The sequence below is a fragment of the Pan troglodytes genome, chromosome 13 (genome assembly GCF_028858775.2).
Source record: "Pan troglodytes isolate AG18354 chromosome 13, NHGRI_mPanTro3-v2.0_pri, whole genome shotgun sequence".
Classification (NCBI taxonomy): domain Eukaryota; kingdom Metazoa; phylum Chordata; class Mammalia; order Primates; family Hominidae; genus Pan; species Pan troglodytes.
Window position 1 is genome coordinate 83,464,086 of NC_072411.2, and position 27,684 is coordinate 83,491,769.

General features: G+C 36.7%; 1 protein-coding gene across 9 annotated transcripts in view; it reads left to right on the forward strand.

Annotated features, from left to right (window-relative positions):
* The window catches only part of ITGA4 (integrin subunit alpha 4), a 412,268-nt gene that overhangs the window by 303,820 nt on the left and 80,764 nt on the right, over positions 1 to 27,684 (forward strand). The window contains exon 4 of one of the 9 annotated variants that reach the window (XM_063790614.1): positions 9,467 to 9,562. The exons of 7 other annotated variants lie outside the window; for them this stretch is intronic. In XM_063790614.1, the coding sequence (XP_063646684.1) occupies positions 9,467 to 9,562 (96 nt within the window). The remainder of the gene's footprint in view (positions 1 to 9,466; positions 9,563 to 27,684) is intronic. One more of the 9 variants, XM_063790619.1, reaches the window with a different exon arrangement.

A 27,684-nucleotide genomic window follows, 5' to 3' on the forward strand; every position in this document is an offset into this window, starting at 1 on the left:
TTCTTTACAAAGGCATTATTTTATGTAAACTAGAAGAATGTTGGGATTTGGGGGTTGATTTTTATAGAAGCACAGAGAATTAAATAGTTTTGCAAAAGGATGGCACTGGACCTAACTCCCTGATACATAAATGTGTAGTTTATTATTACATGGCACTGTAGCACTTTAAAGGTTAATTTAAGAGACTCCATTCAATGATGTTAAGGCAGTAGCCTGGGTAGGTAGGCATCCATAAAGAGGAGCCATCCTATTTCCAAAATGAGCTGATGGGCTAAAGCAAGTGTTTTAAAACTTTATTTTTAATAGTAAATAATACATTTTGCATCACAACCCAGTACACATTCACACTCACCCTAATATTTATAGAATGTTGGAAACTAAATTTCCAATGGAAACTAAAATTTCACAAAACAATACTTACTGGAATTATAGTTGAAGTACTATTATACTATTCTATTCTATTCTATTCATACTTATTCATATGTTGACTATGATCCAGTAAGTTATTTCATGTCCCATAAAAGAGTAGCACCCAGCAGTGTGCACAGTATTAGAAAGTATGTTATAAAACTGGGATGTAGAATGAGGACCTGTTATTCTCTGATTTATAAGTGGAGGTGGCCCAGAAAACATGAACATTCTTTGATCAGTGTCATCTACAAATTCTTTCATTTTTTGCCTCAAAAGACAATTAAGTTGGAAAGTGTGAGGCAGTACTCAGAAACTTGAAGCTTCTGATTCATTGTAACAAGTAAATGGAAACTTCTGAAATCTAAGTTGAATCACGCAATCTCATTAGTTAAATTTGTTTACAGATAGTAGATAGTAATTGATATTTATTTAGTTCATGATTGTTTGAAACAATAAATTAAGCCTACATTTGGGACAATCTCTTACTTCTGGCCATCTAGCAAAACAGCGAAAAAGAAATGGGAACATCTCAGCCTCAATTTTCGTTCTTTTTCTGTCTTGGAAGGGGAAGCTGAGCTCTGCTCTCACCTGAGAATCTGAAGGGAAAAAAGTTACCTTTTTTTACACAAGGGAAAATCCAACATTATAGAATGTAATTGAACAGACACTAGAATAATCTGTGCACTTCTGCTGGAACTTCTGCCAATTTAAAAAAAAAAATCTATTCATTTGGATTAAGTCACAACTCTGAGGTAAAATAGTGCTTTTTATCAGACATAATGGTCTGTAAGCTTCTAAAAAATTGACTGAGTTAATTAGATGCCTTAGAATGAGCCAAATAGGTAAAACTAAATGCAACAAAATTCAGGATTTAGAAGTCAAGCAAGCCAAAATCATGAAGAAAAGAATCCAAAACAGAGCACACATGCAGGTAGCTTCCTGAGGGTTCTGGCGAATGAGGAGCTACCATGAAAAAAGAGCAGAACATGAAAGTGGGGTAGGAGGGCACCCAAGATGGCTTTAGCCCCTGTATTATTTAGCATAAAAGGCCAAATTGTTATAATGCTATTACGGTAAGTCTTCACAGTGGAGTGGCTTTTAAAATGGCTTTTATTTCTTCCTTACATGTCAATCCAGAGCAAATAGGCAGCCTGCTGTGGTCCATACAGTCATTCTGGGATCAGGTCTTTCCATTTTCTCTCTCCATTATCATCTGGACTGTTGCCCTTAACCCCATGAGGGATGTTTCTAAGGAAATTTTCTTTAAATAGTATTTATTCCAGTTTATGGGAAGAGGAAAGAGCATCAACAAATATATGCCCAATGTTTTAAATCCCAGCATTACCAGAAAAGGGTCCTGATCCAGACCCCAAGAGAGGGTTCTTGGAACTCATGCAAGAGAGATTTTGAAGCAAGTTAAGGAATAAAAGGATGGGTCCTCCATAGGCCGAGCAGCCCCAAGGGCTACTGTTTCTCTATTTTGATGGTCATTTCTAGATTATATGCTAAACAAGGAGTGGATTATTCATGAGTTTTCCAGGAAAGTAGTGGGCAATTCCTCTGAACTGAGGGTTCTTCTCTTTTAGACCATATAGGGTAACTTCCTGACATTGCCATGGCTTTGTAAATTGTCATGGCACTGGTGGGAGTATCTTTTAGCATGCTAATGCATTATAATTAGCATGCAATGAGCAGTGAGGACCACTAGAGGTCCCTTTTATCACCGTCTTGGTTTTGATAGGTTTTGGCTGGCTTCTTTATTACAATCTGTTTTATCAGCAAGGCCTTTGTGACCTGTATCTTGTGCTAACCTCCTGTCTCATCCTGTGGCTTACAATGCCTAACCTCCTGGGAATGCAGCCCAGTAGGTCTCAGCCTTATTTTACCCAGCCCGTATTCAAGATGGAGTAGCTCTGGTTCGAATGCCTCTGACACTAGGCCTGGAAGAGGTACACATCACTTCCATTTATTTTCCAATGGTGAAAATGAAGTCATGCAGTCATGCTTTTCTGAAAGGATTGACAAGGGGTGGCAGTGCTAGAAAATGTAGTTCCTGGTTTTGTGGTCACATCTTCAGCCCAACCGTATTACTAGAGCAGAAGAGGAGAATGAACTTTGGTGAACAGCCAGCAGTCCCTGCTGCAGCTACTTCTAAGCCTTGTTTAACAGAACAGTTCTGTGTCTATTGTCCAAATGGAGACTGTGACATATGCAAGATGCAGTGACAATGTATAAAGTATTCTTAAAGGTGCAAATTTCACTGGAACATTTATCATTAGGTCATTGACATAACTCTAAAGCCTTTTGAAAAATAACCTCTCACATTAATTTTAATCCAATTTTTCTATTAGCTTGGAATGCTTTACATTGCTAATATAAATCTTCTGGGACTAAGGCCATGGTAAAAGTGAATGTCTTTAATCGGTTCCAGATTTTTAAAATCTAACTTCTATTATAAATCTTGCTACTTGAATTTAACATATAGAATAACAGACAAGGTATGATAGACAAGCAATAAGCTTTAAAAACATAACAGAAATTAAGCTGAGTGTCAAAGTCTGATGATATCATCTATACTCAAAATATTCTTGCATATAAAGGAAATTGGTTTCAGTCCTTTACATGTAAAAAAATGCCCAACCCAGACAAAATTGTCTCTTAAATTTATGAATAATCTAGACTTAAATTTTAGTGTCTTAGAAGATGTTTTCTAAGGAAGTTTTCTTTAAATAGAATTTAATGTAAGGAAGGATCAGTTTTCGGATAAGTGGAAAACTGTAATTTAAAACCCAATAGTTGGAAGACACCTTAGATTCTAATTTAAAATGTTCATTTCAATCTATGATTTTCTCTAAGAATCAGTACTTTTTTCCTAAATCTTTACAGGTAGCTCTCCCTTATATTGGTAAGAAAAAGTCTCTAATTCCAGCATCTAATGTGGTAGAGTTGCAGATGCCAAAGGTGTCAGCAGAGGGCTCAGATGGGTCTCCAGATAGGATTATTAAGGCAGAACTTTCAAATCAAGCGTTGCAAATGCATGTTATCACCTGAAACTACTTATTTAATTTTTCTTTAATAATTTTTGTTTTTATTTTAATGACTTTTGAGGTACAGGTGGTTTTTGGTTACATGGATAAATTTTTTAGTGGTAATTATTGAGATTTTGGCACACCCATCACTGGAGCAGTGTACGCTATACCCAATAGGTAGTCTTTTATCCCTCACCCCACTCCCAGCCATTGCACTCCACACACTGAGTCCTCAAAGTCCATTCTATCATTCTTATGCCTTTGCATCCTCATAGCTTAGCTCCCACTTGTAAGTGAGAACATACAACATTTGGTTTTCCAGTTCTGCCTAAGTTACTTCCCTTAGAATAATGCCCTCCAGCTCCATCCAAGTTGGTGCAAAAGACATTATTTCATTCCTTTTTATGAATGAGTAGTATTCTATGGTATATATATATATATATATATATATATATATATATACACTTTTTTTTTCTTTATCCACTTGTTGGCTGATAGACACTTAGGTTGGTTTCATATCTTTGAAACTGTGAATTGTGCTGCTATAAACATGCATGTGCATGTGTCTTTTTCATATAATAACTTCTTTTTCCCCTGGATAGATACATTTAGTGGGATTGCTGGATCAAATGGTAGTTCTCTTAGTTCTTTAAGGAATCTCTGTACTGTTTTCCATAGTGGTTGTACTAGTTTACATTCCCACCAATAGTGTGAAAGTGTTCCCTTTTCACCACATCCATGCCAATCTATTGTTTTTGACTTTTTAGTTATGGCCATTCACGCAGTAGTAAGGTGTTATCTCATTGTGGTTTTAATTTGCCTTTCCCTGGTAATTAGTGATGTTCAGCATTTTTTCATATGTTTGTTGGCTGCTTGTATACTTTCTTTTGAGAATTGTCTATTCATGTCCTTTGCCCACTTTTTGATGGGATTATTTGATTTTTTCTTGCTGATTTGTTTGAATTCCTTGTAGATTCTACATATTATTCCTTTGTAGGATGCATAGTTTGAGAATATTTTCTCCCACTATGTAGGTTTTCTGTTTACTCTGCTGATTATTTCTTTTGCTATGCAGAAGCTTTTTAGTTTAATTAGGTCCCACTTATTTATTTTTTGTTGTTGCATTGCAAATTCAGTTTTTTAGATTTGTTAACATCCAATAAATTCAGCCCCATCTCTGGGTCTAAATGAGATCAAAGATGTCAATAAGATTTTTGCTATTCAGAGTTTTCATTAGGTCTCCAAATGAGTACCACTACTCTGTATTTTTTGTTTACAAACAACCCATCATCTTCTATTTTAACTGGCTATGAGTTTCTCTTTTAACTTTATAGATTTCATTCATGTAATCCACATATATTTGCTAGTCTACAATGTAAGACTGTTGTAGGTAATGACATTCAGTGATTAGCAAGATCAACTCATGTTTCAATATTTTAGTGGAGGTGACAGAATATAGACAAGTATATAAAGGACAAAAAGAAAACAGATAAGAAAAATAAAGCAGTGTCTTAGAGAGTCTGATCAGGAACATTGTCCCTGAGGAGGTGATACATGAACAGAAATAGGGGGGAAAGTCATGTGAAAATATGAAGAAAGAAACTTTCAAGCAAAAAAAAGAAAGCGCCAATGGTGTGAGATTAAAAAAAATAATCTCGCATTTTGGAGGAAGAGCAAAGAGCCGAGACTAGAATAAAGTGAACAAAGCATGAGATGAGATTGTGATATAGTTTGGCTGTGTCCCCACCCAAATTTCATATTGAATTGTACCTCCCATAATTCCCAAGTGTCATGGGAGGGACCCAGTGGGAGATAATTGAATCATGGGGGGTTGAGGGGAGTCTTTACCATGCTGTTCTCATGATCATGAATAAGTCTCACGGAATCTGATGGTTTTATAAAGTGGAGTTCCCCTGCACATGCTCTCTCTTGCCTGCCACCACAGTAAGAAGTGACTTTGCTCCTCATTTGCCTTCCACCATGATTGTGAGGCCTCCCTAGCCATGTGGAACTGTGAGTCCATTAAACCTCTTTTTTTTTTTTTTTTCAAATTACCCAGTTTTGGGTATGTCTTTATTAGCAGTGTGAAAACAGACTAATACAGGTTGCAAAAGTTCACAGGACGTTTAAGCAATGACCAAGGGCATGGAGTTTATACTAAATGAAATGGAAAGCCGTTGGAGGGTTTGTAGCAGGGAAGTAACATGACTTGATTTATGGTTTTAAATGATCCTCCTGGCAGCCATCTGGAGGACTAATAGCAAGGGAATAAGAATGGAAGCATCAGCCCAAAGCTTCTGCAGAAATGAGAAAAGATTTTGGTTTAAACCAGTGTGAAAGCAGTGAAAGTGATGCATACATTTTTCTTAAAAATTTCCTTTGGGCACTGTTAGTTACCTTCTCAGAAGCCCTTCCTACTTCCATTTCTTGCTAATAGTGCTCCAGTGTTATGTGATGAATCAGCCCCAAGTGAAGAGTCACAATTGGGCCACTTGTGTGTAAGGATGGTTCAACATACACAAGTCAATGTTATTTACTACATAAATAGACTTAAAAACAAAATCATTTGGTCATCTCAATAGATGCAGAAAATACTTTCCATAAAACTCAACATCTGTTTATGATAAAAAGCCTCAATAAACTAGACATCAAAGGAGCATACTTCAAAATAATCAGAGCCATCTATGACAAATCCACAGCCAACATATTGAACAGGGAAACATTTAAAGCATTTCTCCTAAGAATGAGACCAAGACAAAGATGTTCGCTTTCACCCCTCCTGTTTAGCATAGTAGTGGAAGTCCTAGCCAGAGCAATCAGGCAAGATAAAAAAATAAAAAGCACTCAAATTAGAAAAGAAGAAGTCAAATAATCTTTCTTCACTGGTGGTATGATCTTTATATCTAGAAAATTCTAAAGATCCCTTCACAAGACTCCTAGGCCTGATAAATGACTTCAGTAAAGTTTTAGGAGACAAAATTAACACACACAATTAGCTGCATTTCTATACACCAACAATGCTCAAGCTGAGAACCAACTTAAGAAAGCAATCCCATTTGTAATCCTGCCCACCCCCGCCCCCCAAAAAAGAAACTATCAAAACGTCTAGCAATAAATGGAGGACTTTCACCTCCATTTAACCAAGGAAGTGAAAGACCTCTATACGGAGAACTACAAAACACTGTGAAAGAAACTGGACAAACAAATGGTAAAACATCCCATGCTCATGGATAAGAAGAATTATTATTAAAATGACTATACTTTCTAAAGCAATCAACAGATTCAACACAATCCCTATCAAATTAACAATTTCCTTTTTCACAGAATTAGAAAAAGTAATTCTAAAATTCATATGGAAGCAAAAAGAGCCTAAATAGCCAAAGCAATCCTAAGCAAAAAGAACAAAGCCAGAGGCATCACGTTACCCAACTTCAAACTATACTACAAGCCTATAGTAACCAAAACAGCATGTTATTGATACAAAAATAGACATACAGATCAATAGTATAGAATAGAGTACCAAGAAATAAAGCCACATAGCTACAATCCACTTATCTTTGACAAAGGCAACTAACATAAACGATAGGGAAAGGACACCCTACTCAATAAATAGTGCAAGAAAACTGGCTAACCACATGCAGGAGAATAAAACTGGACCCCTACTTGTCATCCTATACAAAAATTAACTCAGTATGTATTAAAGACTTAAATGTAAGACCTCAAAAAATAAAAATCCTAGAAGAAAACCTGGGTATACTCTTCTGGACATGGGCTTAGGCAAAGAATTTATGACTGAGACCTCAAAAGCAAACAAGACCAAAGCAAAATTGACAACTGGAACCTAATTAAACTAAAGAGCTTCTGCATAGCAAAAGAAACTATCAACAGAGTAAGCAGACAACCTACAGAATGAGAGAAAATATTTGCGAACTACGCAAATATTTTTTGACGAAGAACTAATATCCAGAATATATAAGTAACTTAAACAAATCCAGAAGAAAAAAATAAATAACCGGATTAAAAAGTGAGCAATGGACATGTACAGATACTTTTCAAAAGAAGGTATACAAATATCCAAAAACATGAAAAAGTGCTCAACATCACTAATCATCAGAAAAATGTAAATTAAAGCCACACTGAGATACCATCTCATACCGATCAGAATGGGTATTAATAAAAGTAAAAAAATAACATTTCAAAAAAATTATAAAATTGTTTTCAGAGAGAAAAAGGAACACTTATACATTGTTGGTTGGAATGCAAATTGGTTCATTTATGCTTTATGCTGTGGAAATCAGCATAAAGATTCTCAAATAACTAAAAATAGAACTACCATTTGACCCAGCAATCCCACTATTGGGTATCTCCCCAAAGGAAAAGAAATAGTTTTATTATAAAGATACCTGCCCTGGCACGTTCATCACAGCACTATTCACAATAGCAAAGTCACAGAGTCAACCTAAGTGTCCATCAACAGTTGACTGGATAAAGAATATATATATTATATATATTTATATATATTATTCTTTATATATTCTTAATATATATAAAGAATATATATATATAAATATATATAATATATATTAAGAATATATAAAGAATTATATATAATATATAAATATATATTATATATATATTAAGAATATATAAAGAATAATATATAATATATATAAATATATATTTATATAAAGAATAATATATAATATATATAAATATATATTATTCTATATATATTAAGAATATATAAAGAATAATATATATAATATATATAAATATATATTCTTAATATATATTAAGAATATATGTATATATAAAGAATATATATATATTCCATATTCTTTATATATTAAGAATATATGTGTATATGTACTGGATAATTTTATATATATATATATAATGGAATACTATGCAGCCATAAGAAAGAATGAAATCATGTCATTCACAGCAACATAGATGGAGCTGGAGGTCATTATTTTAAATGAAATAACTCTGAAACAGGAAATCAAATACCATATATCCTCCCTTATAAGTGGGAGCTAAACAATGGGTCACATGGACATAAAGATGGAAATAATGAACACTGAGGATTCCAAAATAGGGGAGGATGGAGGGGGTGAGAGTTGAAAATTTACCTATTACATACAATGTTCACTATTTGAGTGATGGGTTTTCTAAAAGCCCAACCTCACCATTATGCAATATGCTGATGTAACAAACGTGCATGTGTACCCCCGAATCTAAAATAAACAAGAAAAGATTGGTCCAGTTATGTCCTGATCATCCCATTCTCCTTCGTTGACCATTCACTTGCATGGCATCCCACACAGCTCAGCATATCCTCCTTGTCCAAAAAAGACTTCAGAGATAGTCAACTGGGGAAATTTCTGCAAAGACTGTCACCTTACTAATGATAAAAGGAAAGGCATTCAGCCTAGTTCTTCCCTAAACCAAAAACTTGATTAATATGGGAACAGGTAGAAGAGTGGCAAAAGCAAACATTTTCCAAATTAAATGGACAATAAATTTGTGATAAACAGAGTGCAAAAATTGTTTTCATAACTTTTCAAATAATGATATGCTTTAGTTCTCTACAAAAGAGAACTAAAGTACCTAGATTTTTTTCAAACTTTATGTGACCATGGAACTCTCATTTGGGAAATAATAATCTTGTTCACAGAATCACTCTTCTTCAAAACACCGTTACTGGACAAAGGAGTGAATTTTACAGAATCAAATAGTATTTCACAAAATCATGGCATATCAGTGATGTGCTTTGAAAGCCCACAGCAGTCTGTAAACATCTAAAAATTTAAGTGTTAAAATCTTTCTTGGTGAAAAAGATGAACTACTTGGGAGAATTTACTAAAATTAATGCTTGATGTTAAGATTTGGATTGTCAAAAATGTTATTAATTCTCAAGAATTAGAAACCTTGTTTATCTCAAAGTTCCTGTAAAGATATAGCTAGAAAATTGCTCCTTGTATTTTTCCCTTTCCATTATTAATTAAAATCATTATAAATTTCAGTTATTAGGGAAGCTGCTATCCTCCTCCTTCTCTTCCTTCTCCTCCAGAGGCAGGCAGGCAGACCCACAGGGAGGAAGGAAGAAAGAAACAAAACAGGTAAAAGTATTTTTTATACATAGTTCCGTTTGGTGGTATTTCAAAAAGGGCATTTAATTTAAGTTAAATATCTGTAACTACACTAGAAATTTTACCATGACAGTATCCAGACAGGGAGAGACAAGATTTCTAACTATAATTCATTGGATCTGGTCATTAAAAAATAGCATGCCACAAAATTTTATCTCATCTATAAAAAAGGATTTATATGACTTCTAGCGAAATGTCAAAATAGGTTTTCATTACATAGTCTAATTTAATTTTTCAACCACAAGATATTGACCCAAAATATTGATTTACACTTAGCTGCTCAGTTCAGATTTTCTTTGCTGGCATTTCTGACAATGGCGTTTATACTTCGCTGGTATAACTGTGTAATGAGATTCAAGTAAGAATACTCACTTAAAACTTTACTACAAAAGTGTGATCCATAGCCTAGCAGTTTGGTATCATCTGGGACGTGTTAGAAATGCAGAATCTCAGGCCTCACCCAGACCTACTAAATCAGAATTTGCATTTTAACAAGATCTCCAGATGATTCACACCCACATTAAAATTTGAGACTCACTGTCTTGGAAGAGATTCTCCAGGTGTTTTGCTATCATTGGGGATTGTTTTGTCACCACCTGGGGGTGATCAGCAAGTTTTCCTAAGAACTTGACACTGCAATTTCTGCTTAACCACTTAAAATGTATGACCTACAACTGACTGAAAATACTGCTTAGAGTGCAATATACATAACAACTTTTGTGCAGATCTTACATTCTAATGTTGAATAGAAAATTAATTCCACAACTTGCCTATCTTCTCTCACTTTAGTAGAGCACAAGTTTACAAAGCGTGTGTGTGTGTGTGTCTGTTTCACAGTCACTTTACATCCCTAGTTAACATCAGAGCTGCCTTGGCTTCAAGTTTACCAGTTAGCAAAAATGCAAACAGCCAAGTCTGTGGCCACTAAATTCTCCAGAATAAGATTCCCACTTTATTGAAAGTATTTGGTTCCTTGGAAATGCTTCAAATTCTCCTAGATTCTGAAATCTCCAAGTTTATTTAAAACTCAACCTGCTCTCAGAAATATCACCAGAGCACCTGGGTGGGATGAGCTCACTTACAATTTCGAGACCTGATATTCTCAGAGAAGATCTGACCTTCTCTATCCGCCTATCTGAAATGCAACAACATAATTACATGCTGACCGCTCAGCCCAAGCACTGTGCCATGGGGGCAGTGAGACCAAGAAGACTTAACATCTGAGAATAGAGTCTGGCGTGTCATATCCAAGTACAACCATGTCTTCGGCTGCATTCAGTATTTCCCTGCTGAGCCCAAAACTTGGCTTCTGTTGCCTCCTGCTTTTTCCAACCCTCCTTAATATAGCTACATTCTCCATGTGAGGTTTTTAAGCACTATGATTCATATGCCTATCACCTCCCTTCCCAAATTTGAAGAAACTGAAGTAGCTGGAATTTGGGGTAGTAAAGCTACCATGGTCCATTGTCATGCTTAGTGTCATCCTAAGAGGAGATAGGAAAATTAAAAATTAACACCAAAGCTGGTAGATGGAGATTTGTGGGAGGGTTTGGTATCTGGTAGTTATCGAAGAAAAAGAGAAGATGAGGCCTATGTCAGCAGAAAAGAGTGGGTAGGGAAATGAGATAACCAGCTGTATGGAAAAACCAATTTTCAGAATGAGCAGACTTCCTTTCCAGAGACTGATTTTTGGTCTTCATGCTGGTCCAGAGAATAAGCCTGTGATGATCTCAAAGGGCTGCCACTCAGGCCTCCCTCTTGGATAGAGCAAACATGCAGCCCCAGGGTCGGTTTCGAGACTAATTTTTCTCACCCATCTTCCCCCAGACACTCTAAGTCTTACAAACTATGTGTAACCCCTAATTGCTAAATCCCCGTTGTATTTGACCTGAAAGTCACATTCACGTGTAGGCCACTTTCTTCTTAAAACTCTACACTTTTGGTCTTCTGAGACATTTTCCTGGTTTTCCTAGCTCTCTAATGATTCTTTCTTAGATCTAATTATGGTTTGCTATTCCTCTGCTGGATCCAGAAGTTTATTATCCTCCAAGATTCTTTCCATTGCTCCCTTCTATTTTCCTTCCATATCTCTCCATCATCCGCCTATATGTTAATAATGCTACTGAGATAATATCTTTAGCAAATATGTCTCTTCTGAGTCCCAAATTATATATATTAATTGTCTCTGGAACACATTCACTTGCATATCTCAGAAAATTCAAGCTCAACACCCTAATCAACTTTACCCTAATTATCCTCCCATTGAGACCTGTTCCCTTCCTTTACACCTTATCACACTGAATGGCATTACCCAGTCCCCCAAAACTGTGGGCACCATGCTCAAGTTCTCCCTTGCCCTCACCCCATCCCTTTCTCTTTAGCCATTTAAGATATTTAATTAGGGCTCTTGGCATCTTTCGACTATTCTAATAAATCAGTCATTTAACTAGATTGTCTGTTAATTTCCCGTAGCTTCAATCTATGTAAGCATTTTAGTCTACTGCGTAAGGTAATTTTTTCTGACTTCACTAAAAATCCATACTTCTTAGCATGGCATATAAGCTTGACACAATCTAAACTTTGCCTACCTCTTCTGTCTGTTCCCACCACTCCCTGTTCTATGACAGGTGCATAAAGTTTCCTGAGTTCACACTGTCTTAGTGCTCCACCTTATCTCCCTGGTAAGCACCTTCCCATATGGAGAGATTCAGGTGTTCCCCTCTGATAAAGCTTTACCTGACTCTCAGAATTGGCCATTCCTTTCATTGTTCCCACACAGAATATTGCACTTTTTTAAAAGTATAGTATTTTATTTATTTGTTTTACATCAATCTCATTTGTACATACAGTAATTTCCTTGAATGTGGGATCCTGCCTTATTTATGTTTGTGTTTGTATTTGTAGCACCAGGCACACCTGGCATAGGGTAGGTGCCACTAAATATTCACAGAGAAAGAATGACTAGGCATAGAATGCTTTTGAAGAAAACAGCGAACTTGTATAAACTTTACTTGATGATGCCTAAAATTTGTCCATGAGGACAAAGCCAGTTTTAAAATCAAAAGCCTCTGGTAGACTGAACAGTATTTACAGTATCGGCTAAAGGGATAATATCAGAGTCATTCTTGTTGTGATGGGGGGATCCTGAAAGAAGCAAATTCGAGTTCTAAGTATACTGACACTGACAGGTGGTCAGGGAGGTTGCAAAAGAAGAGGGGGGCAGATTTTAATCTGTTAACAGACATCTGAGTTACAAATCAGAGGGATATAGAAGAACAAGAAGGCTGCCTTTACGTGTTTCTTTCTTCAGTTCAACTCCCATACAGGATCTCTTTTGATGTTATTTACAAGTCAGACTATGATCTCACTTCAAACAATACTCTTAGCCTCTGTACACCTCCTGTCTCTTTTAACTGAGTTCTCTTGTGAAAAATAGGGAATTTCTCTGCGTTGAAGTCAAAAGCCCTTTGGAATTCCTGTCTGTGAAAGATTATCAAATGAGGTTATAAAATCTTGGACTTTTGTTGTTATTGTTCTTAAAGACAGTTCTCCTGAATTAAAAAAATGTCTGATGCTACTGACAGTCTGATTTAGAATGTGAGTCTATTATGAGGACAGCGAGAGAGGTTTAATCCTGTCCCCACCCCTTATTCTGCTCTTGTAGTTTTTATTTTATGAAAAACCTAAGGGACTCAAAGTTACACAAATGCCCATTGGCAGTATCTACTGTTAATACCAGCAATGATCCCATAACAAGGATTCATTTCAGTCAAGCCACTAAAATTTTATTTGATTCAATGAAAATTTTTTCAGTGGAGCTATGAAAGCATTTTTGCCCATTCCCTAAACTATTACTTGTTGAAAACTGAATTGAATTTCATAAAGATTTATGAGCACTTCCAAAATCACTTAACAGCCAAAAGCCATGCAGTAACTTTACCCATGTTTGAATAAAACGTGACGCTGGTGGAAGTTACAGTTGTAAAAACGAGTGGTAAGATTAGATTTGAACCATTTCCACCCAGACCTTGCTTTATCTACTGCAGGGCCCACAGCTCTGCTGTTAGTCCATATCTGCTGGCCCTAAAGAATTATATAAGATTGCTAAAACCATGGGCCTTTACAGTGTCAGCTTATTAAATTTTAGTATAACACTCATAAATATGGACAGAAATGTAGGAGGGGCAATTATGTCTCAAGGGTAAATAACCTGATAATCATTCTAGAGTTTGAAATAGATTTATTTTTATATTTATACTTGAATATAGGAAGGTCAGTGGTCCAGTAATTATTTTAAATAAAAAGTTTCATTGTGAAAACTGAACAAACATAGATCTAAAAATTCATTCTGCTTTATTTCATTCCTTCAGGTCCATTTTTTAATATTTAACTCATGCAAGTGAACAGCACTAAGCTAATTAGAGTGGCTTCTCAAAACTGTCTTGATAAAGAGAATGATTAAGAGTTTGAATTTCCAAGACTTTCTTAATTTACAAAGAAAACAAATTGTCAATCTAAAATGAGCTAAGCTAGGAATTACATAAATAGGTGCTATCACCATTTAAAGGTAAGATTTCTTGGAGTAATCATAGGTGATTACTCAGGGTAGACTTTTTCTGATGTCTTCAGATACTGAGCTTCTCTTCTCTATACACAAATAACATATGTGTGTCTCTTCTCTATACATTGGGGGAAAAATAGTTTAGAAAAATAGTACATTTGGATACCTAACCAGACCTTGAACAAACACTGTCTCACTTGCTTGTTAAAATGTTATTGTTAACATGTTCCCTGGGCAATCTCCATATCTTTTTTCTTTTTTTTTTTTAAGACAGTCTTGCTCTGTCACCCAGGCTGGAGCACAAAGGTACAATCACGGCTCACTACAGGCTGAAGCAATCCTCCCTCCTCAGCCTCCCGAGTAGCTGGGACTATAGGAGCATGCCACCATGGTGGTTAATTTTTGTAGTTTTTGGAGAGACAGGATTTTGCCATGTTGCCCAGGCTGGTCTTGAACTCCTGGGTTCAAGCAATCCTCCCATCTCAGCCTGGCAAACTGCTGAGATTACAGGTGTCAGCCACTGGCCCCCACCAATCTCAGTATCTTTAAGATACCAAAGACAAGTCATAGAAGTTTCGGCTCTGTTCACAGCCATTTCCCAGGAACATATGGACCTGTTGCTGTTTGGTTAGTTTCCACCTGTTTCTGAAACCTTACATGTGTGTTTTATACCATTGTCTATCATTTCATTGCACCATAAAATGCTGCTTAGATCTCAAGCCTTACTGCAGCTTGAGAAAATGTATTTTATAAAGATCTAAACAAGTATAATTTATTATTATTATGATCATTTACCAGAAGGCTATATATGTAAGAGCACAAAGGAAAGGGAGTTTTAGGAAAGGCAATTGCAAAACACTAGAAAAGAGTGTTATCCAACAATTCTGGAAAGAAAAGTTAAAGTTTCCTAATATGCTTACACTTAACGAGGCCATAATATGCTAAGAAGATGATATAGATAGATAGTTGATTACAGATATTGATATATAGACAGATAGATGTTGATGTTTATTCATGATTCATGTATTTCTTCTTCTTGTTGCATCATCTCACCTTCTTGAATAGAGTTATCAACTGACTGAATGCTCTTTACCTGTTCATCTATCTGTGTATGGTTTTCTGATTCCTGTTGTGTGAAAGAAGAGAGTTCTCTCTGAAATAATAAGTGTTCTCTTGCTGCCTATGAAAACTAAAAACAATAACATTTTGGAAATGAATATAACTTTAGTGACAATCTGATTTACCCCTTTCATTTTAATAACAAGACAGTTGTAAAAATAAAAGGGCAGTTCCATTATTAGGAACTTCAGGTCACTCAAATCCCTGTTTAGTTTCTAAAACTGGTTTTAAATAAGCCTGCAGGTTTTTATGTGAACCATGAAAAGAATAAGCAATATTTTTACATTCTACAAGTAAAATTTTTATATTATTATTTTGTTGAATTAGTATTACCAACCTTGTAGACAGAGGTAAAAAAAAAGATTTGAATTTAAAATTTTTACTTTTATCTGCCATTCTAACAAGTTTTTTTTTAAAGAAATGAACAACATACAGTTTTAAAATCAAAATAGTTATTCTAGTTTCTGTAAACAGAGGAAATTTACTTTACTGGGTCAATATACTGTGTAACTGTTATAAACAAAGCTGATTTCCAGTGTATACCAAAAATAGCACATCCAAGCTGTCTGCTGGTCTTTCAATGCACAGACATAAGAGAGCTGATATTATTTTTTATTTGTAGTAATATGCACAATACTTGACTAATGAAAATTATAATTATTTTCCCCAAAATTCTGCTGGGTTCTAAACCCTTCAGGAACTTCAGTGCATTAAATTATTTCTCTTATTTCCTGGTATTGTTCTTACAAAGTCGTATAGCCTCATTTCACTGTTTTTTCTTCTTATTTACTGATGATATTTTAGTCTTTCATGTTCTGTTATCTCTTCTATCTAGTCTACAAGGACTAATGTTTATGTCCCCTCAGTTTGGTCTGGTGAAAGAAAGAAATAAAGAGAGAGAAAGAGAAAGAAAAAGTAAGAATAAGTTTAAAGACTAATATTTAACTAAATTTATTTTAGTCCCCCATACAACCTTTTGCTACTTTGAAAATCCCACTATTATATTATATTTTTTGTGCTATATCCACAACATATTTTGTAATTTGTTTGAAATTGTTTCCTAGTTTTGAGTTAGATTGCCAGCTATTGATGCATAAGAACATATTGTTAGCTTGTTTTGTGTTTTCAGGATGCTTGGATATATGTACATATGCTTGCTGTGTGATCTTACTTTTATAATTATACTTTTTTCACCTTATTCCTTTCCAAGATGCCTGGAACTCTGTTTTTTCAAGATGAAGCCATGTGTATGAGAATCTTGTGGTAAAACACCGTCGTGTAGCAGTTTTACATAAAATAGATTCTAACTCCTGGTAATAAAGGAAAGTGATGCTGCAGACTCTCTGTGTATCTTGTGAACCTTAGAGAGCCAGTGTGGACCAGTTGTTAAATCATCCCAGTGTATAAATTCAATCTTTCAGGTCAGATTACTTATGAGATAAAAGGTTGTCACATCATAACTATGTGCCCTGAGAGGAGAATGATTTTATACCAAGTCTTTTATATACTGTAACAAGAGGAGCAATTGTTTCTTCTTTTGAACTGAAGCATGAAATAGACTTGGTTTTAAAAGTAGCAGTAGTTTCAGGAGTTTTGAAAAGAAGTGTAAAAAGTAATATTTATCAAAATTACCCTCCTACTGCAGAAAAATTGCCCTGAACATCCCATCCAGAAGAAACCTCTCCATCCGTTCTCTATTATGCACCATCTTGTGTGGCATTTGACAGCTACTGGCTTGATCTGTCAATTTACCAAAGTAAAGGGAACATGCTGAGAGGGAAGGGAAAATAGATTATGTTTGGGGTGGATAGAAAGAAAGTGAGTTTGAAGCCAAACATGGATAGGATTAAGCCCCAGGCGAGAAATTCTAATTTATTTGGGTTGAGTAGAGGGAGGAACTATTAGGATACTCCTGAGGACAGATTTGAGAAATGACATATTGATAGTTACACTGTAGAAAAAAACCTACTTGTATATATTAAAAAGTGACAAGCATATACTGAAAAGTGACAAGAAAAAATGGAAAGATTTATTTATTATTTATTACCATGTTGCCCTTTTGGAATGCCCATCTAAATAAGATAATGTTCCCAACACTTTTTGCCATGGTGTGCATGGCATCCCTCAGTAACACATAACAGGCGTTCAATAAATTTGTTGAATGAGTGAATGAGTATAAGCAAATACAGACATAAATAGCTCTTCATTAACTAACATATAGGTCATTGCCTTGATTTCAGACTTTTATACATCGTTTATTTCTGTAGGTAGTTCATTTCTAAAAAAATGATAATATTCATGATGATGATGCTAAAAGGGAAGAAAAGAGTGATGAAGGAGAAAGGTCTATTTACTCATTATGATGTGCTAAAGATTGTATTAAGTGCTTTGCCTTCATGTACTCATTTTCCCCATCCTACAAGAGAAAACTTAATTATACAAATAAAAACCAGGTTTGAGCAATACTAACAAATCACTCAAGGTTCTGATTGACAGTTGTAGCAGACGCTGTTGATGCCCTACCCCTTGGGCCACATAAGCCCAACCTGTGGCTGGGTAGACAATCTCATAACATTGGCAGCTTCCTAGCTCCCACGTTTTTGTCTCTCATTGCTGCCTGAGCATACCTGGGACCTTGCTTGCTGGCGAACAGGTACAATCTGCAAGTGTGGGGAGGTGATCTCTCCACCAGTGGAGGATGAGAGTCCTTAGATAGATGCCTCAGCCTCTCAGTCTTTCAGGGATCAGGGATTCTGAGCCATGCCTCATACACTTTCTCAGCAGGTTTCAGAAGTCTTACAATTGAGGAGAAGCCTTTGTTTCATATTTCATTTAAAGCAACCTTGTCATTGATACCTATATTAAAGCATCAGGGCCAAGTGTGGTGGCTCATGCCTGTAATCCCAGCACTTTGGGAGGCCAATGCAGGTAGATCACTAGAAGCCAGGAGTTCAAGAGCAGTCTGGCCAACATGGTGAACCCATCTCTACTAAAAAAAAATACAAAAAATTAGCTGGGTGTGATGACACGCAGCTGTAGTTCCAACTACTCAGAGAATCACTTTAACCCAGGCTTGGGCAACAGAGTGAGACTCTGTCTTAAAAAAAAAAAAAAAAAAAGGATCCAGAAATGTGGTCTAATACTCTGTATCTGGATAGAAGAATTGAGCTTCTTGTTTCTGGTTGGGAACTTCAGTACTGTAAAAAAAAAAAAAAAAAAAAAACAAAACAAAACTATCATCTGAGTTTGGATGCCCTAAAAGCTGACCTTGAGGCAAGCACTCGGGTGTAACAGTTTATTGTGGGCAAAGGGATGTCTTAGAAGGTTAGATTAGAGAGAGGCAGAGAAATTGTAAAAAATGTTTTATGCATCTCTAATTGTTTTACATGCTTTACCTCAGTAATTTTTTAAAATCTAACTTTAAAAAGTGTAACAAAAAACACTACTTGCCAGATGTATCTACATGAATGTCACACCAATACCTCAGACTTATCTCTAGAACCCAGCGAGCACTATCTAAACACACTCTCCATCTCCCCCAACACCACGCACCCCTCCACCCCACCCTGTTCTTCCCTATTCCAACTCTTCCATCTGGTTGCTTTATGTTTTGCTTTTCATGATATTACCAGTGTCTCTGTCACCAGGTCTAAAAACGCTGGTCATATTTTACTTCCTTTTAGTACCGACACCACACAATACACATCAGGTTTTTTCCCCAATGCCTTACGAGTTCTTTCATTTTCCCTGCCCTGCTCTTTATGTAAGTTTGGGTCTTGAAACTGCCTTTATGCCTGCACCATTTATCAGCAACCAACTGTCTTTTGTCTCCTCATTGTATATGATATTTACTTTGACTACATTATATTATCTAAGGTATATCATATCTTCCTTTGTAAATTATAAACTGAGATTAGGACTCACTTTTTATACAGTTTCATATCTACCAAAGGACTTAGCGTATTGTTTTGCATGTAATAATGAATGAACATAAACCTATAAATTTCCAGCTTATGACATTAATGATGTAAAAAGCCAAAATCATGTAAAGGCCATTTAAAAAATACAGAGCACCTGCTACTTGCCAGGTAGCATATAAAGTGCTAGAGATATGGTGGTAAACAACAGGAGCAAAACAAAGGATGTTTTCTACTCTCAAATTCTAGTGAGAAAGATATAATGAAAAAAATATGATTATAAATTAAAGAGTTCTGGAGATAATGAACAGGATTGTCTGGCAGATAATATTATAGTGACCTATTTTAAATTGGATGGGCAGAAAGTCCTCTGTGAGGACATCTTTAAGCTGAGATGGAAGAAAGAGAAAGAGGAATTATGTGAAAAGTCAGAGGCTATGTGTCTGAGAAGAGGTAATAATATGGTAAAGACCTTGAGGATAAAAAAAAACCTTGATGCACTTAAGGAAATTAAGAAAGGCCAATATGACAAAAGCCAAGTGATCCAGGGGGAGTGACCAATGATAAGGCTGGTGCTGTAGTCAGAAGCCAGATCATAGGGTCCTTTTAGGCCACGTTGAGTGTGGTTTGTACTACAAGAAAGCGATGGAAAACTATTTAAAGGATTTAAGCAAAGGAGTAGTTGCCTGATTCATTTAGAATCTTGAAAGTTCACTTTAGCTTCTGTGCAGAAATTTGATGAGGTGGGGGAATGACAAAGGGAGACCACGTAGCAGATTCTTAAATAGCCCAGATGAAATTATCTTGAGAAATGGTAGTAGCTGTGCAAAAGAAGATTCACATAAGATGGGCTTGAGATATATTTTAGAGGTCAAATTGAGAGGACCTTGTGACTGATGGATTCTTTGTTTAAGTTAGAGGGAGGTATTACTTTCCAAATTTCTGGCTTGAACAACTGGTCAGATAGAGTGCCCAGTTGTTTTGAAAAGAAAGAGATTGGGTGGAAGAACAGTTTAGATGAGAAGTCAGGGAACCAGAACTCAGTGTTAGGTATGTTACGTGCACAATGCCCACTACACGTCCAAGTGGAGATGTCTGGTAGGCAGTAGAACAAATGAACCTGGAACTCTGAAGAAAGGTCAAGGCTGGAGACATAAACTGGAGACTCATGATATTTGTTTATTTATTTCATGTCAAACAATTGAGGGTATATTTAAATAACTCATGAAATAGCTGATTGATTAACAGATATTGCAACATGTATATAAAAAAATCAAACTTTTTTTATTATTATACTTTACGTTCTAGGGTACATATGCACAACATGCAGGTTTGTTACATATGTACACATGTACCATGTTGGTGTGCTGCATCCATTAACTCATCATTTACATTAGGTATATCTCCTAATGCTCCGTCCAACCTCCCTGCACCCCATGACAGGCCCCGGTGTGTGATGTTCCCCTCTCTGTGTCCAAGTGTTCTCATTGTTCAATTCCCACCTATGAGTAGGAACATGTGGTGTTTGGTTTTTTGTCCTTGTGATAGTTTGCTGAGAATGATGATTTCCAGCTTCATCCATGTCCCTATAAAGGACATGAACTCATCCTTTTTTATGGCTGCATAGTATTCCGTGGTGTATATGTGCCACATTTTCTTAATCCAGTCTATCATTGTTGGACCTTTGGGTTGGTTCCAAGTCTTTGCTATTGTGAATAGTGCCGCAATAAACATACGTGTGCATGTGTCTTTATAGCAGCATGATTTATAGTCCTTTGGGCATATACCCAGTAATGGGATGGCTGGGTCAAATGGTATTTCTAGTTCTAGATCCTTGAGGAATTGCCACACTGTCTTCCACAATGGTTGAACCAGTTTACAGTCCCACCAACAGTGTAAAAGTGTTCCTATTTCTCCACATCCTCTCCAGCATCTGTTGTTTCCTGACTTTTTTTTTTTTTTTTTTTTTTGAGACGGAGTCTCACTCTGTCGCCCAGGCTGGAGTGCAGTGGCGCGATCTCGGCTCACTGCAAGCTCCGCCTCCCGGGTTCACGCCATTCTCCTGCCTCAGCCTCCCGAGTAGCTGGGACTACAGGCGCCCGCTACCACGCCCGGCTAATTTTTTGTATTTTTAGTAGAGACAGGGTTTCACCGTGTTAGCCAGGATGGTCTCGATCTCCTGACCTCGTGATCCGCCCACCTCGGCCTCCCAAAGTGCTGGGATTACAGGCACGAGCCACCGCACCCGGCCTGTTTCCTGACTTTTTAATGATCGCCATTCTAACTGGTGTGAGATGGTATCTCATTGTGGTGTTGATTTGCATTTCTTTAATGGCCAGTGATGATGAGCATTTTTTCATCTGTCTTTTGGCTGCATAAATGTCTTCTTTTGAGAAGTGTCTGTTCATATCCTTCGCCCACTTGTTGATGGGGTTGTTTTTTTCTTGTAAATTTGTTTGAGTTCTTTGTAGATTCTGGATATTAGCCCTTTGTCAGATGAGTAGATTGCAAAAATTTTCTCCCATTCTGTAGGTTGCCTGTTCACTCTGATGGTAGTTTCTTTTGCTGTGCAGAAGCTCTTTAGTTTAATTAGATCCCATTTATCAATTTTGGCTTCTGTTGCCATTGCTTTTGGTGTTTTAGAAATGAAGTCCTTGCCCATGCCTATGTCCTGAATGGTATTGCCTAGGTTTTCTTCTAGGGTTTTTATGGTTTTAGGTCTACACATGTAAGTCTTTAATGCATCTTGAATTAATTTTTGTATAAGGTGTAAGGAAGGGATCCAGTTTTAGCTTTCTACATATGGCCAGCCAGTTTTCCCAGCACCATTTATTAAATAGGAAATCCTTTCCCCATTTCTTGTTTTTGTCAGGTTTGTCAAAGATCAGATGGTTGTAGATGTGTGGTATTATTTCTGAGGGCTCTGTTCTGTTCCATTGGTCTATATCTCTGTTTTGGTACCAGTACCATGCTGTTTTGGTTACTGTAGCCTTGTAGTATAGTTTGAAGTCAGGTAGCATGATGCCTCCGGCTTTGTTCTTTTGGCTTAGGATTGACTTGGCAATGCGGGCTCTTTTTTGGTTCCATATGAACTTTAAAGTAGTTTTTTCCAATTCTGTGAAGAAAGTCCTTGGTAGCTTGATGGGCATGGCATTGAATCTATAAATTACCTTGGGCAGTATGGCCATTTTCACGGTATTGATTCTCCTATCCATGAGCATGGAATGTTCTTCCATTTGTTTGTGTCCTCTTTTATTTTGTTGAGCAGTGGTTTGTAGTTCTCCTTGAAGAGGTCCTTCACATCCCTTGTAAGTTGGATTCCTAGGTATTTTATTCTCTTTGAAGCAATTGTGAATGGGAGTTCACTCATGATTTGGCTCTCTGTTTGTCTGTTGTTGGTGTATAAGAATGCTTGTGATTTTTGCACATTGATTTTGTATCCTGAGACTTTGCTGAAGTTGCTTATCAGCTTAAGGAGATTTTGGGCTGAGACAATGGGGTTTTCTAGATATACAATCATGTCGTCTGCAAACAAGGACAATTTGACTTCTTCTTTTCCTAATTGAATACCCTTTATTTCTTTCTTCTGCCTGATTGCCCTGGCCAGAACTTTCAACACTATGTTGAATAGGAGTGGTGAGAGAGGGCATCCCTGTCTTGTGCTAGTTTTCAAAGGGAATGCTTCCAATTTTTGCCCATTCAGGATGATATTGGCTGTGGGTTTGTCATAAATAGCTCTTATTATTTTGAGATACATCCCATCAATACCTAATTTATTGAGAGTTTTTAGCAGGAAGGGCTGCTGAATTTTGTCAAAGACCTTTTCTGCATCTATTGAGATAATCATGTGTTTTTTGTCTTTGGTTGTGTTTATATGCTGGATTACATTTATTGATTTGCATATGTTGAACCAGCCTTGCATCCCAGGGATGAAGTCCACTTGATCATGGTGGATAAGCTTTTTGATGTGCTGCTGGATTCGGTTTTCCAGTATTTTACTGAGGATTTTTGCATTGATGTTCATCAGGGATATTGGTCTAAAATTCTCTTTTTTGGTTGTGTCTCTGTCAGCCTTTCGTATCAGGATGATGCTGTTCTTCATAGTGGCTGTAATAACTTACATTTCCAGCAGCACTGTATGAGGGTCCCCCTTTGACCCCACTTTGTCACCGGCATCTGTTTTTGCCTTTTTTATATAAGCCATTTTAACTGGAGTGAGGTGATATCTCATTGTGGTTTTGATATTCATTTTTCTAATGATTAGTGATGTTGTACATGTTTTCTTATACCCGTTTGCCATTTGTATATCTTCTTTTGAGAAATATCTGTCGAGATCTTTTGCCAATTTTGAAATTACATTCTTTGTTAGGTTTTAGTTTTGTTGCTATTGAGTTGTTTGAGCTCCTTATATATTCTGGTTATTAATCCCTCATCAGATAGTGTGCCAATGTTTTCTCTCATTATGTGGGTTCTCTCTACATTTTGTTGATGTTTTCTTTGCTGTGCAGAAGCTTTTTAGCTTGATGTAATCTCATTTGTCTATTTTTGTTCAGGTTGCCTGTGCTTTTTAGGTCTTACACAAAAAAATCTTTGCCCAGACCAATATCTTAGAGCATTTCCCCAATGTTTTCTTTTAGTAATTTCATAATTTCAGGTCTATAATTCATTTTGATTTGGTTTTTGTGTATTGGTTATTTCAATAGATGCTGAGATAGCATTTGATAAAATTCAACATTCCTTTATGATAAAAATTCTCACCAAAATGGATATAGAAGGAACATACTTCAAAATAATGAAGGCCATATATGACAAACCTACAGTCAACATCATACTGAACACAGAAAAAATGAAGGCCTTTCCTCCAAGGACTGAAACAGACAAGGATACCCCCTCTTACCACTGTTATTCTACATAGTGCAGAAAGTCCTGGCCAGAGCTATCAGGCAAGAGGAACAAAGGAAGGGTATCCAAACTGGAAAGGAAGAAGTGGTGAGAAAGTTCTAATTTTATTTTTTTGCATGTAGTTATTAAGTTTTCCCAGCACCATTTATTAAAGAGACTTTTTTTCCATTGTATGTTCTTTACAGCTTTGTCACAAATTAGTTGGTTGTAAGTGCATGGATTTATATGTGGATTCTCTATTCTGCTCCATTGGTCTATGTGTCTGTTTCTATGCCAATACTGTGCTGTTTTGGTTACTATAGCTTTGTAGTAAATTTTGAAGTTAGGTAGTGTGATGCCTCCAGCTTTGTTCTTTTTGCTCAGGATTGCTTTGGCTATTCAGGGTCTTTTGTGGTTTCTTATAAATTTTAGGAATTTTTCCGTTTCGTGAAGAATGTCATTGGTATTTTGATAGGAATTGCATTGAATCTGTAAATTGCTTTAGGTAGTATTGTGATTTTAACAACATTAGTACTTCCAGTCTATCACGGAGTATATTTCTGGGTTTTTGTGTCCTCTTCGATTTCTTTTATCAGAGTTTTATTTATAGTTTTTCCTTGCATAGATATTTTACTTTTTTAGTTAAATTGATTCCTAGGTATTGTACATTTTTGTAGCTATTGTAAAAGGAACTGCTTTCTTGATTTTTATTCAGATTGTTCACTGTTGTCATATAAATGCTATTGATTTTTGTATGTTGATTTTGCATCCTGCAACTTTACTGAATCAGATCTAACAGCTTTTAGGTGGACTCTTTAGATTTTTCTAGGTATAAGATCATGTAGTCTGCAAACAAAGCTAATTTGACTTCTTCCTTTCCAATTTGGATACCCTTCCTTTCTTCCTCTTGCCTGATAGCTCTGGCCAGGACTTTCTGTACTACGTAGAATAACAGTGGTGAGAGGGGGTATCCTTGTCTGTTTCAGCCCTTGGAGGAAAGGCCTTCATTTTTTCTGTGTTCAGTATGATGTTGACTGTAGGTTTGTCATATATGGCCTTCATTATTTTGAAGTATGTTCCTTCTATATCCATTTTGGTGAGAATTTTTATCATAAAGGAATGTTGAATTTTATCAAATGCTATCTCAGCATCTATTGAAATAAGTATACCGTTTCTGTTTTTGATTCTGTTAATGACTTATATTTAGATGGTATTTAAAGACATAGGAAATGGGTTAGATCTCCTAAAGAGGAAAGATGGAAAGAGAATGAAAGAGTTTCCAGAATATAGCCCTGGGGGTTTCCCGCACTTACGGTGGAGGGAAGGGAGCCATCAGAGGAAACTCAGAGTGGCCAGATAGAAAGGCAGGAAAAAGCTTAATAAGGTGGTATCATGAGAAGAGAGTCTTTCTAGAAGGAGAAATGCTTACTCTTGATAACAACTGAAAAATAGGGTGAGTCCACATTAGAATTCTCGCTACTGGGGAGGACTTTCTACACAAGGTTAGAGATCACTTGTATTTTGTCTACTATAATTTTAGTGCATAATGCATTTTTTTTGTCATATAGTGGACACTTATATACATATTAATCTGATGACATTTAATAATTGAGTGCCCAAATATTTATGTCGCGTTGAGAGCTAGGGATAGGCATGAGTCTTTCTTAAACATCCTTCTCTTCTCCTTCCTCCACCCCCTCACTTGCCTTCAGAAGCATTGATCAGAGAGATAGCAGTATCTTCAGTTTTTTTTAAAGCAACATGAAACACACTTTATTCCTGCTAACATTAGGAAAAGTGAGCTGTTTTCCAAGCCCTGGAGGAAGGAAATTCAGCTAACTAACGTGAGGTAATGTAGGGTGGCTATTTCTTGAAAGGTAGTGAATCATAAGTATAACCATACTATGGAAAAAAGTCCTGCCTTATCAACCACTCCACTGACTGCTTGTCACCAAAACTACACTATGAAACGAATTGTGTTGAGTGGCTTTCATTGTAAAAGATTTTGGTGAAGGGAGGGAAAGAAACTGGTAGGGGTTCAGATCAGAAGATCTGGCTTTGCCAGTTTCTGGAGGGTGTCAGAATGGCTTCAACATACCTACTTCCTTGGCCTCAACTGGAGGTTTTGTAGCTGCAAACAAGAAGGATTGCATAGTTCAGAATAACGACACTGTAAGCTCATTGTGGAAATGGGTTAAAATCAGCATGTAGATCTACTAAGAAAGAAACACACTCAGCACTACTACAGAAAGAAACAGCCATGGGCCCTGATTGTTAGCTTTCTGGAAGCCATTTCATTTTTACAATAGATTTATCACACACTGTATCGACTTTTTCCAGTATAGAGTAAGAGAAAGTTAATATTCCTCATGTTTTGTCTGTTGACAGACTGAAAATAATTGCATTGAGTTTGGCTAGAATATCCTGTCATTCCATAAACATCTCAAACTCCACATGGCTAAAACTTAACCCATCAATGCCCCCATCTGCATGCACACATACATGCATATAACTTCATTTCTCAGTGTTTTTTTCTCCATGAATGGTAGCACCACACACCCAGTTCCCAAATCCAAAACTGCCCTGAGGATTTTCAACAATTATGGTGGAGGAGGATAAGCCAGCAAAGGAGACTCAGAGTGCCCAGATAGGAAGGGAGGAGAAAAAAGTTCAGTAAATTGGTGCCCTGAGAGAAGAGTCTTTCAAGAAAGAGAAATACTTCCCCTTGGGATTATCCTATCTCTACTTATTGCTGCAGGGGCTTCCAAAATTAGGTTTTCTGTGTTCAGTCTTGCGTTCACACTTCTGAAACCCAGAGCTGACCGAGACAAATTCTTCAACTTCCTGTCAGTCCCAACATAGATTTAAAATTCCTAACCTGGCTTATGAGGTTCACCATGTATTCCTGCTTCCCTAAGTCAGCCTCATATCACACCAACCTGTGTGTGGGGTGGCTAAATACTCCAGCCAGGCAAGCTCTCTCAGTTCTTCTACCTGGCCCCTCTGGAGCCCTCCTTATTGCTCATCCCATTCTTAGCCTGATTCAAGATTCCTGGTCCTTCAAATCTCTCTTTAAGTGTCCTTACCTGGATCTTTCTCTAGTTAGTACAAATTTTTCTATCTACCATTGGAGCGAACATTTTTTGAAACTTTGTATCAGTCCTGCCTTGCTCTTGGTGGAATCCTGTGGTCCTAGTCAAGTGCCTGCTCCATGAATGTGCTGAATAAATGAATAAGCATTTTAATTGTGTATCTGTCATTAGTGTCAGATGTGTTATTTATTCCAGTATGGTTTTAGCACACAGACACACTCTTTGATGCAGACTTTTCTTTTCTTTTTACATATAGCAACAATAAAAAACTAGACTTTCATCTCCTGAAAATATCAGTCTAATAATCACCTGTGGCTGTCTCTCTGGTTGCTGAAGGAAAAAAAAAAAAAGGCAGGGCACACCTGGATTGCATTAGAATGCGACTCACTACCCAGTTCAGGTGTGTTGCGTTGTGGGTCTCCGGCACATTTCAGAGGCCCATTAGGACCCTGACCCCACACTGGGGTTTACACCCCTAATAGCAGGTGTGTCCCGTGGCAACTGAGTGGGTGCGTGAAAAGG